General features: G+C 58.9%; 3 protein-coding genes across 13 annotated transcripts in view; 1 reads left to right on the top strand and 2 right to left on the bottom strand.

Moving 5' to 3' along the window:
• Positions 1–5,486, bottom strand: part of TSC2 (TSC complex subunit 2) — a 32,631-nt gene extending 27,145 nt beyond the window's left edge. For 2 of the 4 annotated variants that reach the window (XM_023557523.2, XM_010597417.3), the window contains exons 1-4: positions 4,941–5,484; positions 3,496–3,582; positions 1,542–1,652; positions 483–627 (exon numbers count right to left, since the gene is read on the bottom strand). In XM_023557523.2, coding sequence (XP_023413291.1) covers positions 483–627; positions 1,542–1,652; positions 3,496–3,582; positions 4,941–5,078 — 481 coding nt within the window. In that variant the 5' untranslated portion in view covers positions 5,079–5,484. Of the gene's footprint in view, positions 1–482; positions 628–1,541; positions 1,653–3,495; positions 3,583–4,940 lie in introns of all 4 variants that reach the window. The other 2 variants (XM_064295374.1, XM_010597416.3) reach the window with 2 other exon arrangements.
• A 245-nt stretch (positions 5,487–5,731) lies between these two features.
• On the top strand, positions 5,732–12,535 carry NTHL1 (nth like DNA glycosylase 1). Of its 2 annotated transcripts, none has more exons than XM_064295375.1 (6): positions 5,732–5,999; positions 7,371–7,612; positions 8,286–8,456; positions 9,206–9,365; positions 12,114–12,219; positions 12,300–12,535. In XM_064295375.1, the coding sequence occupies exons 1-6, from the start codon at positions 5,747–5,749 to the stop codon at positions 12,421–12,423; spliced, it is 1,056 nt and encodes a 351-aa protein (XP_064151445.1). In that variant the 5' UTR covers positions 5,732–5,746; the 3' UTR covers positions 12,424–12,535. The 2 variants fall into 2 exon arrangements, with proteins under 2 accessions (XP_064151445.1, XP_003417819.2); XM_003417771.4 differs by having other exon boundaries at positions 7,368–7,612.
• Positions 12,536–14,362: 1,827 nt separating this feature from the next.
• NHERF2 (NHERF family PDZ scaffold protein 2) lies at positions 14,363–24,336 on the bottom strand. 7 transcript variants are annotated; one of them, XM_003417772.4, is made up of 7 exons: positions 24,017–24,336; positions 21,606–21,806; positions 16,117–16,296; positions 15,510–15,663; positions 15,397–15,440; positions 14,870–14,932; positions 14,363–14,659 (listed from the first exon to the last, which is right to left on the bottom strand). In XM_003417772.4, the coding sequence occupies exons 1-7, from the start codon at positions 24,227–24,229 to the stop codon at positions 14,501–14,503; spliced, it is 1,014 nt and encodes a 337-aa protein (XP_003417820.1). In that variant the 5' UTR covers positions 24,230–24,336; the 3' UTR covers positions 14,363–14,500. The 7 variants fall into 7 exon arrangements, with proteins under 7 accessions (XP_003417820.1, XP_064151451.1, XP_064151449.1 ...); XM_064295381.1 differs by lacking the exons at positions 21,606–21,806; positions 24,017–24,336 and adding exons at positions 18,211–18,833; positions 18,912–19,666; XM_064295379.1 differs by lacking the exons at positions 21,606–21,806; positions 24,017–24,336 and adding exons at positions 18,767–18,833; positions 18,912–19,666.
• Positions 24,337–25,493: the final 1,157 nt, after the last annotated feature.

The raw sequence follows: 25,493 nt of genomic DNA, 5'->3' as shown, positions 1-25,493 counted from the left end.
GAGACCTGACACCATCAGTGTGACAGGGAGGAAGGTAGGCTGAGGTGAGTTGGGAAGTGGAAGAATGGCAATGAAAACAAGCATGGGGCAAGGAGGGATGAGGAACACACATCCTGGGGGCCCTCTGGGCAGGACATCTGACCTTGACAACCAGGCCAGCAGCAGCCTCTCCCAACCACAGCGCTTAGCTCTCCTGCCTGCTTACTATGTACATTCCTAGGTGCCCTCCCCAGGGATTTCAAGTCCGTGGGCCTGGAGCGAGGCCCAGGTGTCTACATTTTTAACAAGCCCCCAGGAGATTCGATTCCCGTTACAGCCCAACCTAGGTGAGCCTGCGAGCAGAGCCACGTGGTGCGGTGTCCTCTGCACTTATGCTTGAACTGCAGTACCCTGCCCAGTGCTCAGCCTCCTTCCCAGGCAGCATCCCAGATTAAATAAGATCACAGTGGCCAAGGAAACCTCACACCCAGCATGGCACCCACCCAGCTCTTCTTCCAAGTAGGTTATGTGTCTCCCATTGTCCGTCAGGGCCTTGAACACTTCCAGCCTTTCGTGCAAGTCTTTGTTCGAAGGGTAATCCTTTATGACCTTGAAGAAGAGGGCACGGAGCACACCCAGGCGGTCACCCTGAAGATAAAACCATAGGGTCAGCAGAGCCCTGCCGGGATCTCATAGACCCTGGGCTTCCCAAGAGGCTGCTAAGAAGTACAAAGTGTGCCATGGGTGCCAAGACTCCAACTTGGGGCCCTCCTGCCACGCATGGAACTTGCTGTGGGTGAGGAGTCAGAATGGGGGGGCTGAGCCTGGGACCCATTGCACTGGTCAGCAGTCAGCAAACATGTATGCAGCATCTACAGTGGCTCTGGGTCTGGGCATAATGGTGGGCTTGTAGCAACCGGCAGTGCAGTGCCTGCCCTCCCAAGGCCCACAACCAGGGACAGACACGTTTTGCTCAAATACTACTGACAAGGTCTAACCAAGCCGAAGCCCCATGGCAGGCGCAGTGAGAGGGGATGGGGCCTTGATTAGTAGCTGAGACAGGGAGGAGGAGAGAGAATTGCCCAAGAAGGGAGGGAGGCTCCCAGACAGGCAAGTGGGAGGGAACTCTCAGTACTCAGGAAATGGCAGGGACTGGTGTGGTGGGAGCACAGGGAGTAAAGGGGACGAGGAGAGCCAGGTCATCATGACGGCTCACCAAGCCAATCACCATCCTAAGGGTTCTGTGAACTGCCTCTTTTAACCCTCAAAACATCCCAGAGACAAAAGATATGACTCCCATCCCCATCTTCCAGGTGAGGGCCTAGAGGGCTGCAAAGACTTGCCCAGGGCCCCACAGATGCCCAGTGAGGTGGTCCAGCTCCAGATCCCCCTCTAGCCCCTCAGTCCCATCCCTCAGTTGAACCCCTTGTAACATTTCAGTCCCATCCCTTGGCCCTCCCAAAGCCCAGAGCCCACACGCGGTACAGCAGAAGCAGTCACCAGGCAGCCTGACACCACCCACTACCCCATCCTGATCTGGGCCCAGGAGACCTCTCCCTTACCTGGCCCTGCACGATGGCCTTGAGCAGGGCCAGCACTGCATGTCGTGCCTCTGGTGGCCGGTCTGGCTGCAGCAAGTCCGCGACAGCTTTCCACAGTGCTTCCACGGCATGCTACCACCAGCGAAAATAGGATGGGAATTAGGGGAAGAGACAATCAGCAAAAGACAGCATGACGGGGCCTTCTGACTTAGAACTCAATCCCTCTAAAGCCCACATCGAGTGGGTCTCCTAAAGCCATTATGACACGAGGCCTGACGAGAGGAACAGCTCCAAGTGGGTCTCGTGAACCCTCACCAAACCACGGGCTGGGGAAGGAGGATGCCATGGAAGCTGCCTTCTGGTGTTCCCCAGAGACAGGCAGGGAGTCCCCACTGAGAGCTTGCTCAGATGCTGGTAGAGAAGGGCTCTGGGTGGCATCTCAGAACCAGAAAAGCCTCAGGGGTTCCCTGGCCTGCAGCCTGGCCCAGAAACCCTATTACGTGGCTTGGCTTGGCTTCAACACACCAGTCACAGGCCAAGCGGCATCACACACCTGCCCCACCTCTACCTGCTAAGGAACAACTCCGCGGGTGATTCTGGAATCTGCCTCCTTCCGGCTCACGCACACCCAGACCATGGGGGTGCCCGGTCCTGCTCCCTAAAGCTACCCAGGATCAGTCTAGTCCTACAAGAATTTACACTCACACTAGTGTCACCTTCCCTTCTCCAAGTTAACCACCCCCACTTCCTACAACCAGGGTTTCTGGACCACTCACCCTTTTGTGGGCTTGATCCTCTTACCAGAACTAAAGAGGCCGTGGCTGTCTGGATGTGTCTGACCAGCTCAGGATACACTGGCACCCTCACCCTCCTTGTCCTGTTCACAGAACTCCTAGCAGTGCTGCCTAAGCCTACACTGGCCTTTTGCAGCTGCAACAGACACGACAACTGAGGACAACACCAGCCTCCTAGGCCTGCAGTGTTTTCACAGGACGGGAACTAGGCCACAGCTCCCCTTTTATACGCCTGTGCAGGTAACTTTCTGTAAGGAAATGCTGATTTTTTACATTTATCCTTGGTGAGGCACAGACTGCCTGTTTCATTTGAACTGCTACAACGCAGTGGTTGCTCTTGCCCTTAGCTTTATGCCACCTGAATCTGCTAGGTGAGACATCCACGCCTCTTCCCAAGTCTCTCACGGAAATGCTGGGCAGGGCTCAGGCAGAGCCCCAAAGTGCTCTGATAGCAGTTCTCAAAAACCAGCTGCCATCGAGTCAACACCATGGTGATCCTGTAGGTATCAGAGTAGAACTGTGCTCCACTGGGTTCTCGATGGCTGATTTTCCAGAAATAGATCACCAGGTCTTTCTTCCAAGGTGCCTCAGGGTGGATTGAAACCACCAACCTTTTGATCAGCAGCTGAGCACATTAACTGTCTGCATCACCCAGGGACTTCTCAGCAACTACTGTACTCCCAAAATGACAGCTTCACACCTCTATTCGCTGGACATCAGGATAGCGTGGAACTATCTGGCTGAAATAAACATGGCTACATCTATGAGACTGCTCGATACCACCAACCAGTAATCACTCCCAAAAAAGCAACAAAGCTGGTGTGCCCTGAATCATTCTCTCTGAAACCATTCTCTTTCCCGATGTTCCCTTATTTTCCCCTGCTCCAATTTGTGATACAGGATAACAAGTAAGTGTTCTTTTTTGTAAGCTGCTACAAGCCCTTTCTGGGATCTGCTAGAGAATCCTAAATCCCTTGGCTTTCTGCCACCACAAATGACCAGTAGTGCTCAAGACATTCCCAGAAGCTTCCCCATCACTAAGATGAAGGCTGAATTTCTTGAAAACAGTACCTATCATTAGCAAAGTTAACAGTGTCAACAGTCATGCCAGGAAGAACAAGCTCAGGCTTTTAAACAGCCCTCATGCATTCTCTCAAGTAGCCCAACTGGGACAAACCTACCTCCTCAAACTTCTTAGTTTTTGCTACTTCACAGATCTGCCCTATGACCCGGATGCGATTGTTCAGACCACACTCGACACTCAGTTCCTACAGAGGGATGAGAGAAGAAAATACGCCTGCACTCAGGCAACAGATCTCCTTAACTGCTTATCACAAACCACCTTAAAAACCCCACTGTATTTTCCAAGACTGGAGACACACAGCACATCTTTCTGAAATCAGGGGTCACCAAAGAGCTTACTACTTAACCTTGGGGGAGTGAAAATGGGCAATTTGTTTTTCTTTTTTTTAGCTTTTTATTGTGTTTAATGTGAAAATTTACACAGCAAATTAGGCTTACGTGTAATAACTTGTACACAAATTATTCAGTGACATTGCTTACGTGTCATCAGTCTCATTCATTTTGTTCTGGCTGTACCATTTCCAGTACTCTAGTTTCCCTGCCCCCTTATCTTCCCACCTTTGCTTTACAGTAAATATTGACCATTTGGTCTCACACAGGTGATATTTTAAAGATGTTCATTCCCCACAGGTGACAGTCTTTATTTTATGAGTCAATCCCTCCTTTAGCTAAAAGGTGAGCTCAAGGAATAGGTTCAGTTTAAGGTGCAAATTTTTTGGAGATAAAATTCACATGACATAAAACTCGCCACATTAATCATTTTAAAGCATATGACTCAATGGCACTGATTATATTCACAAGGTTCTGCACCCATCACCGCCATCTAATTCCAAAATATTTTCATCACCCCAAAAAGAAACCCCTTACCCATCAAGCAGTCACTCCCTACACCCCGCCCCCCAGCCCTTGGCAACTGTTAACCTACTCCCTACTCCTATGGATTTATCCATTTCAGGCATCTTGTATAAGTGGAATCACACAATACATGATATTTTGTGTCTGGCTTCTTTCACTCAGCATCATGTTTTTAAGGTTCATGTGTGTTGTAGCACACATCAGGACTTCATCTTTCTTTATGGCTGAGTAATACTCCATTGCACATACATACATACCCCATTTTGTATATTCACTCACCAGTGGATGTGCATTGGGAAATGGAAAACTTTAGAAATACAAAAGTTCAACATATATTTATGGGCAAAGCATGGTGACAGGCACATGAGAGAGATGCCAAACACACAAAAAAAACAGAACCTCCTTAACCACCTGGGCAAACAATGCCATTCGGGCCTTGTCCAGTCAAATGGGTATCTTTACCTCAACATCTGAATACTAATCTAGCGTGCTGGACCAAGTCACCAAGATCCTGACTTCCTTGAGTCTCCAAAGGAAGGGTGTTTAAGTATCCACAGTGCTGGGGACCACAGCCCTGTACAGAGGGTCACCAGCTACCCACCTCATACAGTACCTGGTGACAGACCAAAAACAGCCTTCCGTGCACCCGCTATTAGGCTAAGAGAGAAGGCGCAGGCAATAAACTCACTCTCAGGATTTCTGCTGTGATGATAAACTCCGTCTGTCTGCCCTCTGCAGACCTGGGATGTGGCCTTGGTGTTCCCAGGCCCAGGAGAATCTTGAACTTCTCCTTCAAGCCTGAATCTTTGCTTGTGGGCTTGGCCATGGTGGGCAGGGAAGCGCGGCGGGGGGGGGCCTCTGTGCAGGAAAACAGGCAGAGATGTGAGAACCTGTTCGGCCACCCGCCCCACTGAGCCCAGTCGCCAGAACCGCAGGTCTCAGGTAGGCATGACCTACCCTCCCATGGGGACTGGGGGGACCCAACCACGACCAGAAATTAGCGGTGGAAATGCCAGGCCTGGCTAGCGAGCAGCTCGGAGCCGCACCCCCGGCTATGTGCATAGAGTCACAGAGTGGTGTGGGGGGGGGCGGCCACCGTGGGGTCCAGAGAGCCCTAACATTTGTCATCTCTTCACCCCTAGATGAAGGAAGAGCTGTCGAGGGGACACCTGCAGCGGGGACCCCCCTCGTACCCGCCATGCGTTAAAACCAAGGAGCACTTGCAGCTCCGGAGTCTGGCTGAGGCGGGCACGGCGCCGAATACGCCGGGGTCCGCCTCCCCCGGCTGCCCCCGCCGCCTCGGCGCTGAGCAGGCCGGGCGCGGCCGGCTCCCAGGCTCCCCGTTGGGGCCAGACCACCCCACCGTCCAGGGCGACGTCAGCGGTCAGGGCGCCCCGAGCCACTCACCCCGCGCCGCGCCCGCAAGCCGTGACAAGCGCTCACACCCCCGATCCGGAGTCGCCGCCGGAAGCGCGGCCAGCACTTCCGGTAACAATGCTGCGCCGAGGGCAGCCGCAGTCCTTGCTGAGAGTCGTAGTTACGAACACCCCTCTGGAGAAAAGGCTGGGCGCGTGCTGGGTCACGTGGCAGGCCGCGGGGGCCGCCGGGATGTGTAGTCCGCAGGAGGCCGACATGAAGGCGGTGGACTTGAGGATGGTGACCCGCAGGCCCCGCTGCGTTCAGGGCGCCGGGCCGCGCGGCGACAAGGAGGAGGCCACGCCGCTCCGGAAGGGAGAGGCGGCTGCAGGTAGCGCGGCACCCGGGCCAGGGCACGGGAAAAGAGGCGGAGGAAGGGGCGTGCAGGATTTGGGGGCTGCAGGCTGGGGTCCCAGGCCGCCGCCAAGAGCTCCGAGCCACGTGGGCCGGTGCCCGGCAGCAGCGAGCGAGCTCGCAGGCCCAAGAGTGGCCCTGCGGCCCGCCGTGCGCCATGTTCCGAGGACACAAGGAAGGGGTGCGCAGGTACTGGGTTCTGGGCGCCCCGCTTCCCCGACCCTTGCCCTGAGCAAGAAAGTTCTCTGTCTCACCAACGTGCCCTGAGATAGGCTGACCTGAGCCAGGCTGTCTGTGGGGCAGCCCCACCTTGTGCTACTTCCTTCTCAGAGGCCATTGCTGACAACACCCCAGAAGCCCTTCCCAGAAAAAAAAAAAAAAAAAACCTGTTGCGGTCGAGTCGATTCCGACTCATAGGGACCCTATAGGACGGAGTAGAACTGCCCGTAGGGTTTCCAAGGGGTACCTGGTAGATTCGCACTGCCGACATTTTGGTTACCAGCCTAGCACTTAACCACTACACCACCAGGATTTCCGAAGTCCTTCCAGCTAGAAACAAAACAGGAAAGGGGGCGGTGCCACAGCATACAAGCAATTAAAAGTTAGGGATAGGTTGCTAACCAAAAGATTGGAGGTTCCAGTACACCCGGAAGCACTTTGGAAGAAAGACCTGGTGGTCTACTTCTAAAGGGGAAAAAAATCAGCCACCGAAAACCTTATGGAGCACAGCTATACTCCAACACACATGAGGTCACCATGAGTCAGAATCAATTTGATAGAAGTTAGTACTGGCACTAAGTATCCCAAGAGTGATTCTAGGCAATGGAAACTGTGCACTTGTTGAGCTAGGACTTGGGTATGATTGGCCTCAATGGGATTTCCCAGTGGTAGTGGAAGTAAAGAGATCTACTGGGACAGAAGCATGGTAGGAGGAACTGGGGCAGAGGGGACAGCAGGTAATGACAGCAAGGTTGGCCAGAGCTTGGACCAGGATGGCGTGTGGACTTCATCATACAGAGTACATAACGAAGCCCATAAGGAGTTTTCAACAGGGCAGCAACATAGTCCTGTCTGGGTCTTAGAAAGTCCCGTATGATGCAGTCTAGCAGATCGGGGCCACCATGATGGAGGCTGTTACTAGGGTCCTCACATGCTGTGTGGATTTGGTCTGGTGGGCAGCACCATAAGGAAGGCTGGCAAGCCCAAGGATGAGGTGTTCTCTGTGCGTAGTGGGTAGCAGCAGTGAGTGAATAAATGAGGGAAGGAGAGACAGCAGGTAGGGCAGCACCACACCCCGTGCCCATCTGTGGCCCTGGCTGAAGAGACCATGGAGCGCTTTTTTCAGAAGGAAGTCAAAGCCACCGTCCCATGAAGCGCCAGCGAAAGGCACAGAGACTGTGTGTGGCCTACGAGGCTGCGGATGGGAATGGTGAGGAAGGCAAGGAGGCCGATCCACTCCAGGCACAGTGCTGGGAGCCTCAGGATTGGCGGCAGCAGCTGGCGAACATCCGAACCATGAGGAGCAGGAGGGACGCGCCTGTGGACCAGCTGGGTGCTGAACACTGTTATGACCCCAGCGCACCCCCAAAGGTGGGCAGGGGCCCCGCCTGCTCAGTGACCCTTCTCCCAACCAGAGGCATGCTACCTGTCAGGCCTCTGGCAGGGCCCAGCCTGAGACGCAGCAGCTCTTGGTGGCACCCTACCTGCAGGCACACCTAGAGCACTGGGCAGGATCACCTGCTTCATTTGAAGCCACCCAGCAGGTTGGGGTGTCTGTGGTTCAGAACCTCCTGCTCTCCTTTTGGCCAGGCACAGGGCCGGCACATCAGGGCACTCTTGAATGCTTGCTGAGCTGCACTGGCCCGGAGCCTGGGGTCCTCACATGAACCTAGGTTCTAATCCCAGCTCTGCTGGTGGGTGACTTGGGCATATTAGGGACAAACTTCAGTTTGCTTGTCTGTGAAACGAGTGTGATGATCTTTCCCAAAGCAGTGGTGTTAACGATAGCAGCCAGTGGCCATGAAGTGCTGGTGGTATGTCAGGTACGATTCTAAGCACCCTGATAACTCGCTTAAGTCACACAGTGATTCTGTGAGGCAGATACTGTTAGCGTCCCCATATTTACAGGCGTCAAAACAGGCCCTAGCCAGGCCCCAGTGGGCAGGAGGCAGATGCCCCGTACCCTACCCAGCGTAACAAGTACAGGTGGGTGAAGGACTAGGCAGGGCCTGCCGACCCCCTGACCCTGGCTCTCTACAAGCAGGTGCAGAGGTACCAAGTGCTGGTCTCGCTGATGCTATCCAGCCAGACCAAGGACCAAGTGACAGCAGGAGCCATGCAGCGGCTACGGGTGTGGGGCCTGACGGTGGACAGCATCCTGCGGACAGACGACAGCATGCTGGGCACACTCATCCACCCCGTAGGCTTCTGGAGGGTGAGCCCAGCCTGGGGCAACAGCAGGGGGCACAGCCTGGCTGCAGCTAGGGATACAAGAGGCTGGGGTCGGGCATCTCTCCTGCTACAGCCCCCACCCCCACTGTGCTGACCAGATTGCGGGGACTGGCTGGGAGCTCCTTGGCCTTTCCTGTTTGCACCCCCTTCCTTCCTCCTCCACCCTGCCCAGCCCTTACCCTTCTGCACTGGCTGCCCGCCCCATTTTCCCTTTGTTTACTCCAAGGCTCCCTGGAGTGTGTCACCCCCCCTCCCCCCCGGAAGCCGTGCACCCTCTAGGAGCCCCAGCATGGCTTCTCCCAACACCCAGCAGGGCATGGGATGGTGGGTGGGTGGGTCGGCTGAAGGCAGCTTAGCAGGTGGAGCTGCTTCCCTTTGGCACTGGCATGGGCTGCCACTTATTAGATGGGTTTTAAATAGACGTAAGGCTTGGTACAGGATGGGAACTGCCCAGCGGGCCTGGCAGTTAGTGGGGGAGCCCCAGGTCCAACCTTCTTCCTGTAGGCCCATGTGCTGTGGAGATAGGCCCCTGGGGCTGCTGGCCTGGCCACTGGGCAGAATGGTGGGCAGGATGGCCCAGGTGGGTAGGAGGCAGGGATTCAGGCCCACCCTGGGCAGCCTCCTTGCTGCCCTTGGTGTGTTCCCACAGGTGCCCTAGACAGGTGATAGGTAGCTTCGTCCACCATGTTGGGCTACACTTCCCACTCCATGACTGACGTCCTCATCTTGCAGAGCAAGGTGAAGTTCATCAAGCAGACTAGTGCCATTCTGCAGCAGCGCTATGGCGGAGACATCCCCTCTTCTGTGGCAGAGCTGGTGGCCCTGCCAGGTGTTGGGCCCAAAATGGCACACTTGGCTATGGCCACGGCCTGGGGCACTGTGTCAGGCATTGGTGAGTGGCATACACCCCCAGGGAGGGAGGTAGGAGCTGCTCCTGGCCTGCTGACTACTCTTGGAGTCCCATGTTCTTGAGACCCATGACTCAGCTCAAAGGGCCAAAAACGGGCTCCCAGTGCTGAGCTAGGCCTCCATCATCCAAACATCATTCTAACAGCCAGAGTTCACGTCTGCTGAGCACCTACTGTGTGCTGGTCTCAGAGGGAGCCCCCAGGGACAGACTCAGGATCTGTGCTGTAGGTGGGGAGAGCAGCGGGGGGTATGTGGGCACTGGCAGGCCTGACCTGGGAGGCCCTTCTTGAGGAGAGGACAGGGCGGCTGCAAGCTGCAGGGTGAGGAGTTGACCATGCATGAGAAGGAAATGCATCCCAGGCAAGAGGAACAGCGTTTGCAAAGCCATGAGGCAGGAGGGAGGGCCGGGAGCAAAAGGTGAGGGCAGACTGAGTGGCGTGGGGGTGCAGGCTGGACAGAGGAGGGGGCCAGGGCATGCTGAAGGAGCCCCACTGGCCCTCCCTGGAATTCTTTACCTGGGCCTGGGGGGAAACTTCCTGGCAGCAGAGGCCCCATGACCTCTGGTGAAGGCAGACCTTTGCCCACCCAGGAGCAGGGCCCAGCCAGCCACCCTCATACTTCTGTGGGACCCTGGCCAAGGGGGTGGGAGCCCCCAATTATTCTGTGGCTCAGCAAGCCTTGGAGGCCGAGGCAGCATTGCCTTAGCCCCTCCTTTGCCCTGTCTGTCAGGGGGCGGGCAGCCAGGAGCCAAGGGCTTTAGTTGTAGTCTGTTGGCTGCCCAGTGACACGGGTGGTTGGGGGGCAGCACCCCTGTATACTGGAGCCCAGCGGGAGGTGGATAGAGTTCTCCCTGTACCCCTCTGTACCCACCTACCGGCCTCTCAGCAGGCACTTGAGCTTATCTGGGCACTATCCTTGTTTGCTTTGTGGTCAGAAGGTCTGTACAGGCAGGGGTCCTTGCCGGTAGTGGGCGAGGGCATGGCAGTCAGGAGTGTTTAAATTCCACCCTCTCTGGCTGGGTCTGTGGGCCAGCCTCCCGCAGGGAGACCCTAGGGGTTCCCCGAAAGGAGCCCTCATAAGGAGACCAAAGCCCTGGCGTCCCAGAGCCAATCCTAACTCTGCCCCTTCCCAACTGGGTGGCCTTGAGCAGGACACTGGACTCCACTGCACTTGGGCCAAGGGGCGACACGTGAAAGTTACCCTCATCGACTACACTGATGTGGGGAGCTTCCCCTCCAGCCGGCCCACCAAGCTCAAGCAATGCAGCTCACAGGACGTGAGGGGGCCCCTGCCTAGGCCTCCTGGCAGAGTTGTCACCTTCACGTCACAGAGCAGAGAACTGCCTGTGGCCCAGGGACACGACCCTTAGCCTGCATGCTCGACCCTTAGCCTGCATGCTCGTCCATACCCCGGGGGCCCCCTCTGTGTGGGGAGGGCAGCACCTTTTCTGGGCTATTTGCAGCAGGGGAAGGGAGCTGGTGTGAGAGGCTCACTTTTTCCTTAGCGTTTTAAACAAGGAGGCAGGGGTGGCGGGGGCCAGGATTTCAGCTAGCTGGGGTAGCCAAGGCCATGGAGAAGGACCTTAGTGAGTGGGCACCCAAGCTGGACTGGCATGGCCAGCAACAGGAGGAGGGGCAACAGCCGAGGTGGCCACACTGCCTACACTGTCCCTGACAGCTTCAGTGGCAGGTGCTGGCTGGTGGGCAGTGACCTCATCGTGGACCAGTGGGCTGAGCCGCTGTCACCTGGGCCTGGTTCCCATGGCCAGTGCCTGGCCCTGGTGGGGCCTCAGGAGATGGGGTAGAGTGCAGCAGGCAAGGCTGTCCCGGGCCAGGACTTGTTCCAGGGAGCTGAGGCCAGGTGCAGGAGTCAGACCCCCCACTTCCCAGCAGTGATGCTGGGCCTCAGCATCCACGTCTATAAACACTGCATGGACACTTCATGAGGCAGTAAGGCTCCAGCATGGGGTCTGGCACCCAGTGAGTACATGACCCTAGTTAGCTGTTCCTGCTGGTTGAGGGGAGTCCAGAGCAGGAACACGCCCCCCCCCCCCCAGTTGGCACCAGCCTCGTGGGCACAGGTCGGTAAGAGTCGAGACCTCCAGGTTCCTTGGGATAATGGCTGGACCCAAACACAGGGTAGGGTGGTTCTGGCTCTGACCCTGCCTGGCAGCGGTAGGTCAGCAGTTCCTCAGGGGAGGAGGCCGGGCAGACCACATGGCTGCTGCCAGGCCTATACAGCCCTGCTCCCTGCGTGGCCCCTTGGGAGTGCGGCTTTGTTGCCATCCGGAGAACACCTCCCCTCCCCAGGCCAAGTGGGGACCCAGACACCCCTCTACAGCAGATAACCTGGGTACGCACTGCAGGCCCCAGATGCTCAGGAAACAGGTCCCCATCTGCTACATGTCCCTGGCAGTGATCAGTGGCCAGGAGAGAACTGGGGCTGTAAGGAAACACTGGCTGGGGCGTCCACGGAGAACAGGCAACGTCCGTGGGGAGTGCTTACGCCACGACCTGAAGGAAGGAGTGGCCTGGGCAGAGGGGACAGCATAGATGGGACGGCACAGGCTGAGGGGGCAGAGGACAGCATGGACAGAAGGGATGGCACAGGCCGAGGGCGCAGAGAGGACAGTAGGGGCTGAGGGGGCAGAGGGTTCAGCCCCTCATGGGGCAAGACAGGTGTGGTGGGTGGAGCTGGCCCTTGCTTGCCTGCCCTGCCCATCTCCACACAGCTGTGGACACACACGTACATAGAATTGCCAACCGGCTCAGGTGGACCAAGAAGCAGACAAAGGCCCCGGAGCAGACCCGCGCCGCCCTGGAGGAGTGGCTGCCCAGGTGTGTCACTGTGGGCCAGGGCAGGGGGCAGAGGTCAGGGCCTGCCCCACTTGATGCTGACCCCAACTCTGACCCCACAGGGAGCTATGGGGCGAGATCAACACACTGCTGGTGGGCTTCGGCCAGCAGATCTGCCTGCCCCTCCACCCACGCTGCCAGAACTGCCTCAATCAGGTGCTGTGCCCTGCTGCCCGGGGCCTCTGAAGTGCGGGGGACTTGGCCAGGTGGGCGGGAATGCCACCTCTGGCCATGTGTGTGTGTTACATGCCTTTGCTTGAGAGCAGGAGTCTGTTTAATAAAGTCTTGGAGTATTTGCTAGGGTCTGGCTGGTTTCTACCCTGGGGGGCGAGGGGTGGGGCAGCTGGCAGTACGTGTCTGTACATGTGTCTGAGAGTGTGTCTGTGCATGTGTGAACTGTGCATGCATCTGTGTTTGCATGAGTCTGTGTACGCGTGTCTAAGCTGTGTGCATCTGTGTATGTATATATGAGCTGTGTGTGCATCTATGTACGTGTATCTGCAGGCATCTGTATACGTGAGCTGTGTATGCATATGTGTGTATGTGAATTGTGCATGCATGTCTGTGTATGGATTTGGGTGCGTGTGAGCAAGCTGTGTACACGGGTGTGAGCTGTGTATGCATGCCTGTGCGTGTACCTGTATGCATGTATGAGCTGTGTATGCACTTACATGTGTTGGTGTACCATGTGTGAGCCACGCATGCACAGAAGTGTGTGTCACAAATACACGTGTGCTGTGCTCCTGTGTGTCTGGAATGGGTTGCCCAGGAGACTGGATCGGGATGTGACAACCTCAGCTGTGCACTGGGGGAGGAAGGAGGAAGTTGTAAAAGCAGCTGCAGCCAGCTGCTGGGAAGCCTTCCCTGGCGCTGCCTCACAGGCTGGCTGGGACACTGACACTCACCCCACCCCCTCATTCTGTGGGCCCCCAGAGGCTGCAAGCCCAGACACCACCCACTCCTGAACTTGTGCACTGGAGCCTGCCTCTGCCAGGAGCCCCACCTTATGTTTACACATCCACCTAGCCTGGTGGCAAAAGGACACCAGCTAGGCACTGCCAGCACAAGGCCTGGCCTACGTGTCCCTGCAGGAGGTGGCAGGCCACAGGGGGCAGGGGTAGCCCCTAGGGGTTCCAGTGGCCCAGAGGCTCCCCAGGGGAAGCAAGGACACTAGAGTGAGCCAGATGGGGCAGAGTGGTGCAGGGCCCAGGTGTGGTTAGCTTCCAACTGGACAGGAGGAGTGGGGAGTGGGAATGGGAACCGGCCTTAGACCAACCAGGTGGACGCAAAAGGAGAGGGCTGCCCGCCCTGACCACAGCCCCCACCTCGGGGCCCCTGGAGCAACCTGGCTGCTCCCACCCCTGCCCCCAACCAAGGGCTCAGAAAAGACAAGGGGTGGGTTCAAGGCAAGGCCTGTTTATTCCCCTGCTGTGCACATGCACTATGGCTTATGAGGCAGACAGCAATATTGGTCGTGGGTTGGTCACTGGTGGGGAGCATAGCAGGAAAAGACAAAGGTGCCGCAGTGCCCTGCCACGACGGGCACTGGGCAGGCACAGGGGCCTTTCTGGGCCAGACTCCCAGGCCAGGGGCCACGCACAGGGCAAGGGGCCTGTCCAGAAGCTACTCTCCATGGGGCACAGGGCCTCCATCCTCGGACCCACAGCCCCAGCGGCCTCCCCAGAGCCTACCAGAGGAAGACATGGTTTGAGGACCATCCTCTGCCCTCAGAAGTGCCTGTGACTCTCCTGCTGCTGAAGAGGGGCTGGGGAGGAAACGGTTTACAGAGAAAGCCTTGTTTTATTGTGACTATTTAGAGAGAGAGAGTCCCAGAGGGGATGGGGAGGGGCCTCTGGTATTAAGTGGAAACATGTGTAGAGCTGGAGATCTTTTTTGGAAGAAAAGCAAAAACAAATTCCTTTAAATCAGCAGGCCTGGGGCAAAGCAGCAAGGCCCTGGCCGCATGGCACCAGCTGCCACCGGTCCCTTTGGCTGTGTCTCTCTTCTTCTCACTCCTTGTCCTCCCCCCTCCCCCTCCCTGTCTCTCTGGGTCTCTCTCCATCTTGCTGCAACAACAGCCCCAGCACCCAGGCAGGCGGGTGGGACAGGGACTCACTGGCTGGTTTCTCAGTGGTGGTAGAACCACCATGGCATCTGGGGTAGGGGTGCCCCTCCACTCAACTGAGATTCAGGGACTGCAGGGCTGGCCTGGAAGCCCCAAGGTCCGTGCGGGGAGGAGGCTGGGCCAGTGCACGGGCAGGACTTAAAAGTTGCTGAAGATCTCCCGCTTCCGGTTCCAGTCCATCTGCGGCGCCTGCTTATTGACCCGCATGGCCCGTGCCTTCTCCTTGGCCTCAGCTGCTGTGGGGCTCAGGTGGAGGCCACTCTCCTGGAAGGGGTCTCGCTTCCAGGTGCTGCCATCCTGAGGGCAGTGTAGGCAGGGGGGCAGGGTGAGCCCTGCACGAAAAGTCAGGGCCATCTCACCTCCCCCATTGGTGGGGCTGAGAGCCCAGGAGGGCTTCCTGGAGGTGGTGGCCCCCCTGCCCAGGCTGGCATCAGCACAGACATCCATCCCCACGGCCTCTGGCTCAGTGTGTGAGGACAGCAGTGGGGGTGGGCAGGACCCACTTACCTCCACATCCTTGTCCAAGCCTGGCAGGTCACTTCGAGAGGAGCACACTGAGCCACCATTGAACTGGGAAACCAAGGGCAAGCGGAGGCTTCAGGAGCCCCACCAGGGAGCTGCTGGTGCACACACAAACACGCGTGCACACATACATACAGGAGCTGCATTCATTCCTCCAGGTGGTGGAGCCTGGAAACTCCACTCCTCTCAGTGCCCGGCAGGGGCAGCACCCCAGCATCAGTGGTGGACAAGTCTGGCAGGCTTCCCCAGAAGGGCAACCTGAGGGTGACTCCTAGTATCTGGCAGTAGGGACAGCTTGGCTGTGGCTGTGGGGCCCAGTGTGGCTGGGTGTGGGCACTGGCCCAGGCTGTGGTCCCGAGGGCATCAAAGCAAGGATTGACAGGCCAGATTTGGCACCTCACACCCACACCTACTCAGTCGTGCCCGCCCCCTGGGCAGGGCTCTCCAGGGGGCCTCGTCAGGTCTGGGGTCCCCAGGGTGTCCCTGGGACCTGCTGGGGCCTGTCCTCTCACCTGGGCAGGGCTAGTCCCGTTGGAGATGGAGGATGGCAGCAGACCTGCAGGGGACAATGTGTTAGTGCCACTCGGCCCCCCCAGCCATGTCCCAGCCCCCCTGCCATGCCCACCTTGCACATGCTCCTCGGTAGGCGTGACCCGCAGTCGCTTGAAGTGCTTGTCAGTCTCGAGGTCCACCACGAGAAGCCAGGCCTCATCCTTATGTGCCTTGATGCTGGCCACGACCTCCGCATGACGCAGCTGCTCTACATTCTGCCCATTCACCTGCCACCAGCACAGCATCAGCACTGCCCAGGGCAGCCCCGCAGCCCCCCATGCTGCCCGGCCAGCTGTGGCATAAAATATTCACCAAAGCTGTCACCAGCTCATGTTCCCCTGCACTCCCTCCTCACAAGGATCCAGGCCTGGACATGCATGGTGGATCGTGACACTGACACAAGGAAACACACAGGGACATGGACACAGACGGAGACGCGCATATGAGGGGCCTTGACACCGACACATAGAGCTTTGATACTGAAGAAACACAGGCACAGACACACACAGGGACATGAACACAGATGGGGACACACAGGCATGGACACACATCAGGGATCTTGATACCCAACAGACATGAGGGCCTTGACACTGACACATATGGGCACATGCAGGTAAAGACACATATGGGGCACAGACATGGGGGCAACAAGTCCCCTGAAGCCACAGGAGACAGAGTACCTCGATGAGCCGGTCCTGGGCGCAGAGGCCAGAGTGGGCGGCCGGCGAGCCTGGGTCCACAGAGCGGATGTACTGGCCGGGCCGGGACTTGTCACTATGCAGGTTGAACCCATAGCCCTGGGGGCCCTTCCTCAGGTGGCAGAGCCGCGGGCGCAGCTCCCTAAGGGGACTGTTCACATCCTGCGGTCGCCATGAGACCCAGGGTCAGCATGGGCCCCCTGGTCTCTAGCTCCAGCCCCCCATACTCACCCCCAGGAAGCTGCTGCCCCAACCCAAACTATGGGCCCAGCTCTCAGTGACAAGACATTGCCCCCACCCAGGCCCTTGAGGCTGTTGGTTTTGGGCACAGCCTCAGTTCCTAAGTCCAGAAATGCCATAGAATAGGACTGTTCCCCTCACACATGTTCAAGGACAGGGCCAAGCTCAGTCGTGGGGAGAATCCAAGCCAGGTAAGCGGCCACTCCAGGTCCCTGATAGCTGTCCGCCTAGGCCAGCAGCCTGTGTCCTCACATGAGCTCCCAGCTGGGTGGTTCCTAGGCCCAGAAGTTGTGTTTTCTCTCCCCAGGGCCTCCGTGGGGCTGTGTTTGCTTTCACATTCCAACAGCAGCTAGAGCCAACCCCACCCCTACCAGTGCCAGGAAAGAAAGGGATGAACAGGTAGGGGGACCTGGACCAGAGTGGGGCCACAGACCTGGGTCTGCCCTTTCGGCCTCACTCGATTTACCTCTGGCATCCTGCAGTAGGGCTCTGGGGCAGGGGACCATGCAGGCAGGGCCAAGCCTGAGGACCCCCACCAGCCAGGCCACAGCAGTGACCGCTGTGCTGAGTGGCCAGCCGCCACCGTGCTCAATTAAACATGGCCGGCAGCTGGGGCTGGCAGGCAGCAGACAGCTCGAGTTTCCTGGGAGCACTGGGGCCTTGAGGTATGTGGAGGTGAGAGCATGCCGGGCAGGGCGTGCTTATGGGGACCCTCCCTTCCTTCCACCCTCACCCCACCAGGGAGCCTCCCTGAGTGTTGCTGGGGGGCCGCAGGCCTGGCTGGGGCTGAGGGTCACACTGGGGCCCCTCAAGCCTCAGGGAAGGTCTCTAGGCCTCAGACACCAGCGCCCCTGGAGCCCAGGCCACCCCTTTCCTGACCATCACCAGGACTGCGGACTCTTTCCAAACCCTGCACCTGCTGAGACCCCTGGAGCCTCCCGCCAGTGGGAGGTGCCCAGCTTGGGACAAAGGGGCCTGCACTCTGGGCCCTCCTTCCCATCCATCTGGAAGATGCTCTTCCTGTCCAACATGGGCCCCACCTCCAGGACCCCTTCCCTGACCCCCAAATCTAGCCAAACCCCTCCTCTGGAAGTTTCCTGCTAACCCTGAGCACCCCTGCATGACCACCCATCCAGCCCCACAACAGCAGGAACTCCAGGGCGCAGGGACCAGGCCACTGCTTTTGGCCCCCCAGGGAGCTCGGCTGGGAAACATGGGCTAAATTGGGGGGCACAAGATCCCCAAGATATCTGGACCCTGATGCACTGATTTAGCTCCACTCCCAGATACACCACGAGGTATAGGTTGCAGCTTTGAGGTGGGGACAGATACCACCCCATGGAGATGCCTCTCGAGTACACACCATGGGAGCAGTGCAAATAAGGGTGGCTGGGGAGAGCTGTCCTCAAGGGAGACAGAAAGGACAGACAGGAGTCAGGAGTCTCCATGTGGAAACGTGGAGAGACAGTGCCCAGCATGTGGACACAGGCTGGGGTTGCAGAAGCACGTCTCATAGCCAGTGACACAGACATCAGAACACAGCGCACAAACACACTATACAGACACTCATGCACCCCACCCATGTGCCCCCAGCCTCTTCCCATGCCCTTGGCCCTGGCCTCCAGTGCTGAGGCCCCCAAACAGGAAACAGGATTTGGGGGGGTCATCTAGAGCCATAAGGCCACTGCCCATCAGTGCTGCCTCAAGTCCCCCAGTAGATTCCAGGGTCCCTGGGGCCACCTGGTCATGCTAGGGTCACATCCAGGATCTCAAGGCCATCCTGGCCATCCCCCTCCCTCAACCCCTCTCTCCATTAAAAAAAAAAACTAAACCCACCTGCATACAAGCCAGGAAATTTCTCCTAAAGTCTGGCTAAAATTCCTCCCATTAGGAGTACATTCAAGGGGCTCCAAACTTGGCCCTAGACCCTCAAGTGGAGGGCTGCAGTGGTGGGTGGGAGGGCTGGCTGTGTGGTGGCCTGCCAGGAAGGGCAGGGTAGGCCCAGTGAGCGGTGGCGGGCGGGCAGGCAGGAGGGGGCCGAAGCGTACTGGGTGCATTGCTGACATTCCTCACTGGGCCCTGGCTCAGCTCACTTCCTGCTGCTTGCAGCCAGGCCCTCAGCTCCCACGGCTACCAGCTACTGGCCCCAGAGCTAGGCAAGCCTGGCCTCCCAGCCATGCCTGTAACCGGACAAAGAGGCTGGGATGGGGGTGCCTAGGAACCAGGCTGGGCCCCCTCAGAGGAAACACACCAGCCTGGCAGAAAAAAGGCCCATTGTTTCTCATGGTTCAGCTGGCTTGCACCAGGGTGCATGGAGTCCCCTCTCCCTACCCTGGGGGCACGGCTGAGCAGGCTGCTGGGTCTGTCCCATTCCACCCTGACCCCTCCTGACCTGCATGAGCCCCTGAGGCAGGCTCCACGGAGGGGCTCCTGGGGCCGGGGCAGGCAGCATGGTAACCCTGGAGAGGGCCATGGCTGTGAGACAGGAGTGACAGCAGGTGTCTCCGGCTACCCCAGGCTGCCACCCCCTTATCTACCTGTGTCCCAGGGTCCCTGGGGATGGGTGGGGGCCTGGGGCTGAGTCACCTTGGGAAGCAGGGTGGTAACAGAGCCCCCCGCCCCGCTCAGGCTCCAGTCTCGCAACCCCCGCCCAGCTGGTTTCCGTCCCAAGAAAGGAAGGAAGGAAGCCACTGGAGGCCCAGCCCTACTCCCAGGACCCAGGACTGGGGAACAGGGAGGCCAGGGAGGGGACCCCTACCCGGACAGAAGACAGTCTGCTTTGGCCTTGGGGAGCCCCACATTCTGCACTCTAGGGGGCCCAAGTGGGTCAGGTGGGGTGGTGCAGCGAGGACCCTGGTCGCCAGCTCATCCTGGGCCAACCAGGGCAGGGGGAGGGAACTCCAAGGACCCTGTACTATGCATGTCCCACATGACTGTCACCCCACACTGACTCTCAGCCCCCAGGGCCTCCAGAACTCAGATGGGGAGATGGGCTGGGGTTGGGGGGAGCCCAGGGTCAGGTGCCACCCACGCATGCCCCTGACACCACTAGCAGCCCCATCTCTGTTCGGGGGCTGTCCCTTGTCATCACTGTCAGCATCAGCTGCAATGCAGCTCCAGCCACCCACAGCCAGCTGAGTCACCAATAACAAGGCTCTCACGGCCCCTGGGGGGAGCGGCCTGCCTCAGCCATGTCCTCCCAGGCCCCACCTCCCGCAGTCCAGTGACAGAAGGAAACTGAGTCTCTCGGAGGGTGAGAGAGGCCCACAGAGCACCCAAGGACGGCCCCCTCTGTCACTCACCTAAGCCACACACAGAGCTCTCTTGCTCTCCTGCCACTGATGCCCCTCAGCACATGTGCCTCAGGAGCACTGCCCCCTAGGCTCCTTGGCAGCTAGGGCTGCACCAGCCAGGCACATGAACCCGACTGCAATTGCAGGAGTGAAATGAGCCCGACAGTGCTGTGTGCTCAAATCCGGCGGGGCAGGGATAGGAGCAGGTGCCTGGGTCTCTGCTCCCAGGGAGCCCCATCAACAAAGGCACCCTCCACCTGCCAGTAGCACCTCCCTTTGTTCCTCTAAAAATACACCCAGAGGAAGCCCCCTCCTGCACTTCCTGCAGCCCCCAGAGCCTGAAATAGCGGGGAGGGGAAAGCTCCACCCAAGGAAGAGGTGCTGGGCCACTCCACCCTGCAGATTAGGCCTAAGAGAGAATTTTTCCACAGGAAGGTGAACCCAGTCATTTCTCTAAATCAATGGACAAATGTCTTGAAGGGGGAGCTTCCTCCTGGGGGAAAGGGAGGCTCCAACCCTCAGCTGGGAGGAAGGACACCAGGACCAGCCTGCTTCCTATGATCCCAGCCCCACTGCCTCAGGGCTCCTTCTGAAATCCCAAATCTGATCCTAACATCCCCGCTCATGACGAAGTCTGGGCTCCTGGGCTGACACCGGGCCCTGACCACCCTCCTACCCTCCAGCTCCAAATCTCATCCCAAGTGCTCCATGCCCAGGCCAGCCTCACACAGGAATGCCGTTTCCCTCTGAGCCAGGCCCCCCAGGGCCCGCTCAAAGGCACTGCACATTAAAGGCCTCCCCTACCACCTGTTACTGTGTATATGAGACATTACAGGAAAGATGGGACATCGAGGTCCCCTGTGCATCCGGCCAACTCCAGATCCCCTGGAGCTTCAGATGGGACACCTCCACCGCCCCCAGACCAGTGGTTCTCAAAGCGGTATCTGGGAAACCCCCGTGCCTGAATCCCCTAAAGGGTTCTGTTTAAAAAGGGAGGCGTGAGAAATGATGATATCTGAGCTTCCAGGTAGGCAGAAGGACAGCCTCAGTGCTTCCTCCTGGCCACCAGGTGCATGCCCAGGTGGGTGCATGGCCAGGTGGGGCCTCCCAGGCTTTGAATACCCCCCCATTCTTTTCCAGGGCTCCTGGCCTAGGGGGGAACAGGGAGAAGGGGAATGCTACCCTGCAGGGGACCCAAGAAACAACAGTTGGGGGCCCTGGGCCCTCCCAACCAGTCCAGCCCCTGACCTTTTATTTAGGAGGCAGGGGTGGGCTCACCTTAGAAGTTTCCTGCCAGGCCCCACCAAGCCCTGGCAGCATGGGCGGCAGCAAGACTGTACAGGACAGAGGGAGCCAGCGCACATGCAGCTGACTTGACTCCAACCCCTGACCCCAGCCTCTGCAGGTCCCCACACTGAGCCCCCAGCTTGGAACGTCTCCTCAGCTACCCCCAGCCACAGCACTGCTCTGGGGCGGGGAGGGGTCCAGGCCCCTCCAAGGCCTTCACAGCACATGCAGACTCCACAGACAGAGCCATAGACAGAGAGACAGGCACTCGTTACAGACACAGAACTGAGCACACTCAGTCCCGGAAGGTCCCAGCTACTCTTCCCAGGGTTCCCAGCCACAGGCTGGGGGGGGTGTCATTGTGACCCCTCCCTGGGCCAGGTGGTTCTGAGTAAGCAAACACAGGGAGACAAGGGACAGTGATACAGGGGGACAGTGACACAGGGGCCATGCTGCCCCGACCTCACCCAGTTTAGAACACAGGCAGAGGGCAGGAAGAGTGGGCCTGAGTGGCCAACACGGAGATCACCAGGAGAAGAAGCCAGGGGCCCTGAGAGGCTGAAAAGCCCCAGGAGGAGGCCTCAGGCGTGACCAGAAGCAGAGGTGCAGACAAGAGGCCAAGGCAAATCCTGTGGGCAGAGCCCACCATACCTTCCCGCCAGCCTCGGAGCCCAGATTGCCTGCGGCCACCCAGTCTTGCTTCGGCTCCCAGGGGTCGTGGGTGGGTGGCAGCCCCTGCTGGGCCATCTCCTCCGTGCAGGTAAGCTGCCGCCGGCGCAGCTCCTCATCCGTCTCCTTGTCCACCACCAGCAGCTGCGTCTGCCCCTCCACGGCCTTGATCCTCTGTACCACCTGGGACAGGTGGATGGTGGGACTAGGTCAGCAGTCAACACCCTGGGGCCACACATGGACGGCAAGACCACCCAGGGCTGGCTGGGCCAGAGGGGGTGGGTGGCTGGACCTAGAGGCCCGTGGCCCCACCCCCCACCCCCAGCTCTAGCAGTGCCCTCCCTTCTTCTTCCAGGACTCCCAGCACCTTGGCCCAGGCTGCAAGGGCCGCAGGGTCCTAGCAGGAGGAGGCTGCAGGGGGCAGCCAGCTGCATGAGTCAGTCTGGGGGTGAGAGCTGGTGCACATCTGTATATGTGTGCATGTACACGTGCATGTGTGTGTGTTCACATGCGTGCGATCATCTGTCTTGGGGTCTGTCTCACAGTTTGGATAGGAGAGAGGAAAAGGTGTCTCCTGGGCCCCTGTCTGGGTGCATCTGTGCCCATTTCTGTCTTTCTTGGCTGTGGAAAGTGGGCATCTAAGTCTCTGCCTGCCTCTAGGTCTCTGTTCACCTCCAAACCAAGAACTTGGATCTGTTCTTGAAGGCTGCAGAGAGGTGACAAGGTCCCCACTCCCACCTGGGCGAGGCTCAGACACCGCACACATGGTGTCTGGTCAGAGATCAGCCCCGGCAGGTGGATGCAGGGAGAGGCAGATCCACCTGTGGGCCAGGTGTGGTGTTGCGGCTGAGTGTGGGCCTGTGTGCATGCCTGTGTACGAGCCTGGGGCATGTGGGCAGCATGGGGTGTGTACGCCAGGGTGTGGCCACAGGGGGAAGGCCCAGTGTCCACTACAAAATGGGGCCACAACCCCACCCAGGCCACATGTCCTGGGGAGGGTGGAGGGCCTCTCCCTCAGCTGCTGGGCAATGTTGTCAACAGATAGGAGGGTCTGGCCCAGGCCCATCTTCTCCCTCCTTTCTCCCCATGATCTAGAGAGCTGCTGGTACCCCAAGACCCTGCTGCTCCCTGTGTGACCTGGACGAGACACCCACACCTGCAAGCATCAGTCTCTTCATCTGTAAAAGGGGAACCATCACAGCACCTCCCCCACTCCTGCGCCTCGGAGGGCAGTTGGAAGGGTCCCTCGTTCTGTGGGGGGTGTTCTTAGAGATTAGCACCCTGGAAGGCCTGCGATAAGCTGGCAGTCTTGGGGTGAGGGTGGTGGCAGCTGGTAAACAGAGGCCAGCCACCAGCTCTGCTAGCTACCCTGCCCTCCAGCTTGTCAGGCCAAACCCTCCAGCCTCTGATGCCCACCCTCCTTCAGCAAACAGCCTTATCCATTTGACACTCTGGCTGGAAGTCAGGACAGCAGACAGATGGACAGAAAAGGGCCCTGAGGTAGAAGCAGTTCAGCTCCTGGCCCAGCCAAGAACCCACTTGTTTGTCTCTGGGCCCAGGGGCTGGCCAGCTCACAAACACCCAGAAGTAAACTTGTATGTACACAGACACACTCAGCCCAGCTCACACCCACAGCCCAGCTCAGACACACCCCCAGATACAGACTTGTATGCGCACAGACACACACAGCCCAGCTCACATACACCCAGATGTAGACTTGAACACACATACAGACACAACCGAGTGCACACACATACATACTTATACACACACACACGCATATTCAGACCAGTTCATACACTCAAAGCCCAGGTCACACACACACCCAAATGTGCAGAATGTACACACACATACACAGAGCTGGGTACACACACATGCACATAGATATACACAACGATACAGGCACACACAGGTGTATTCATATACCCACTAGCCCTTACCGTGACCCCCCCCCACCAGGTACACACACAGGCAGATGTGTGCACACACGGGTGACCCCACAGGGCCCTGCACAGTCACACACACACCCAACCGTATGTACACACATTCATAGAAGAACACCCAGGGTCTCTACTTTCGGGCACTCACAAACCCCCCCAAGGTGCACCATCCCTGCATCGTGGGCGCTGAGGCCAAAATGAGCCTCCAGAGCAGCTGGAGCCGCAGTGCGGGCCCCTGCCTGCCAGGATGCCCCCCCCCAACCCCACGGTGCAGGACAAGCTTCCTCGGTGGGTGGCTGGGAAGGAGGCGGGCGCTGCCTCCGTGGCGCGTCCCCATATCTCCCCCCCACCACCACCGGGCCCTGCAGGCCTGCGCGACCCCCTCCGGGCCCCAAGCCCCGGCCTTGCGGGGCAGGGGCGCGCCGGGAAGGGGGCCCGGCAGGGGAAACCCACCTGGTGGTGCGTCTCGCCTTCCACGTTGACGCCGTTGACCTCGATCAGGCGGTCCCCGGCGCGCAGCGCGGCCGCCTCGGCTGGAGAGCCGGGCTCCACGCGCCGCACGAACTGCCCGCGGCGGCCCTTCTCGCCGTGCAGGTGGAAGCCGTAGCCCAGCTCGCCGCGCACTAGGCGGCACAAGCGCGGCCGCAGCGGCGCGGGCCCAGCCATGGCGGAGGGCGCTGGGACGCGGGGCTCGGCTCACTGCCCGCCGCCCACAATGCGGGACGCGGGGGGCGGCGCGGAGGAGGCGGCTGCGGGGACCGGCGATCTCGGCGGCGGCCCTGCTTCGCTCCAGTTGCCTCGGACTCCGGCTCGGACTCAGGCTGCGGTACCGCCCCTCGCCCGCCCCGTCCCCGCCCCTCTGCCGTCGGCCCCCGCCCCCCGACCGAAGTCCCCGCTGACCGAGAGGCAGGGCTGCCGGGTCGGGAGACCTCGGAGGCTCCCACTGTCTCAGCCTCAATCTGGGCAGCCTCCTCGGCGCCAGTGCCTCCTATTCCTGGATCATTTATTGAGTACCTACTGTGGCATAGTGGTTGAGCGCTATGCTTGCTAACCAAAAGGTCAGCAGTTCAACTGCACCAGGCTCCTTGGAAACTCTATGAGGTAGTTCTACTCTGTCCTATAGGGTTGCTTTGAGTTGGAATCGACTCGATGGCAATGGGTACTGCACGCATGGCACCAAAGCAGGCTCTCCAGTGGGTGAAGTGGGTATAGAGAGGGTCGGTCCCCAGGCCCAGGGACCCCACACAGGGGCCGATGGGTAAAAACAAGGGCTTTCCCGTCTCCACCACCCTCTCCCCCAGCACTTGCCCTGCTGCCTGCTCCTCCTGTCTCTGAACCTTTCTCTCACCCAGAGCTGCTCCCCCTGCAGCCCAGGGTGGGCCAGGAGGCCAACAGAGGGGCTCAAAAAGCTGCATGGCTGTGGCCCTCCCCACACCTACTAGTCAGGGGATGGGGCACTCCTGACCCTCCCAGGAAGTGTACTATCTGTGCTGTGTGTCAATTAAACAACCCCCTTCCCTGACCCCTCCCTCTGCTGGGGTCCCTCACTGGTGTCATCTCAGGGGCCCCAGGCCTGGACCATGTCTTTGCAGTTGCTGGCTAGGAAAAGGTGGGGGGGGGGGGTAACACCATGGAGAGGTCTTGTGCCACCCTCTTCCTGCCTGGGATGCACTGTGCTTCAGACACAGCTGCGGTCAGTGTGCACAGGGGCTGTTCCACATTGAACTGGCCCCTGCGGGCCTCCCTCCCAGCCCCACTTCCCCCAGACAGACAATAAACATTATAGAGAATCACTTATGCTTCTGTTCTGCCTCTCTGGGGACCAGATGCTGTGTGCATCTTACCTGTAACAACCCTAGGAGCTGGGCCATTTTACTGGTCAGGAAACCCAGACCAGCTTGGGTCTAGGGTTGTGATGTTCCAGAGTTCA

Source organism: Loxodonta africana, chromosome 12 (genome assembly GCF_030014295.1).
Source record: "Loxodonta africana isolate mLoxAfr1 chromosome 12, mLoxAfr1.hap2, whole genome shotgun sequence".
NCBI lineage: Eukaryota > Metazoa > Chordata > Mammalia > Proboscidea > Elephantidae > Loxodonta > Loxodonta africana.
The sequence above is the reverse complement of the archived record's forward strand: the minus strand, read 5'-3'. Positions and strand labels throughout refer to the sequence as shown.

Bases quoted from the DNA above. Each gene is read 5' to 3' on its own strand.
- NTHL1 (XM_003417771.4), top strand. From the start codon at position 5,747: ATGCTGCGCCGAGGGCAGCCGCAGTCCTTGCTGAGAGTCGTAGTTACG. The intron at 6,000-7,367 runs GTAGCGCGGCAC...CGCTTTTTTCAG, and splicing joins GAAGGGAGAGGCGGCTGCAG to AAGGAAGTCAAAGCCACCGT. The intron at 7,613-8,285 runs GTGGGCAGGGGC...CTCTACAAGCAG, and splicing joins ACCCCAGCGCACCCCCAAAG to GTGCAGAGGTACCAAGTGCT.
- NHERF2 (XM_003417772.4), bottom strand. From the start codon at position 24,229: ATGGCTGGGCCCGCGCCGCTGCGGCCGCGCTTGTGCCGCCTAGTGCGC. The intron at 15,664-16,116 runs GTACTCTGTCTC...TGCTGGTGGCAG, and splicing joins CCCAGGACCGGCTCATCGAG to GTGAATGGGCAGAATGTAGA. The intron at 14,660-14,869 runs GTAAGTGGGTCC...CACTGCCCTCAG, and splicing joins GCTTGGACAAGGATGTGGAG to GATGGCAGCACCTGGAAGCG.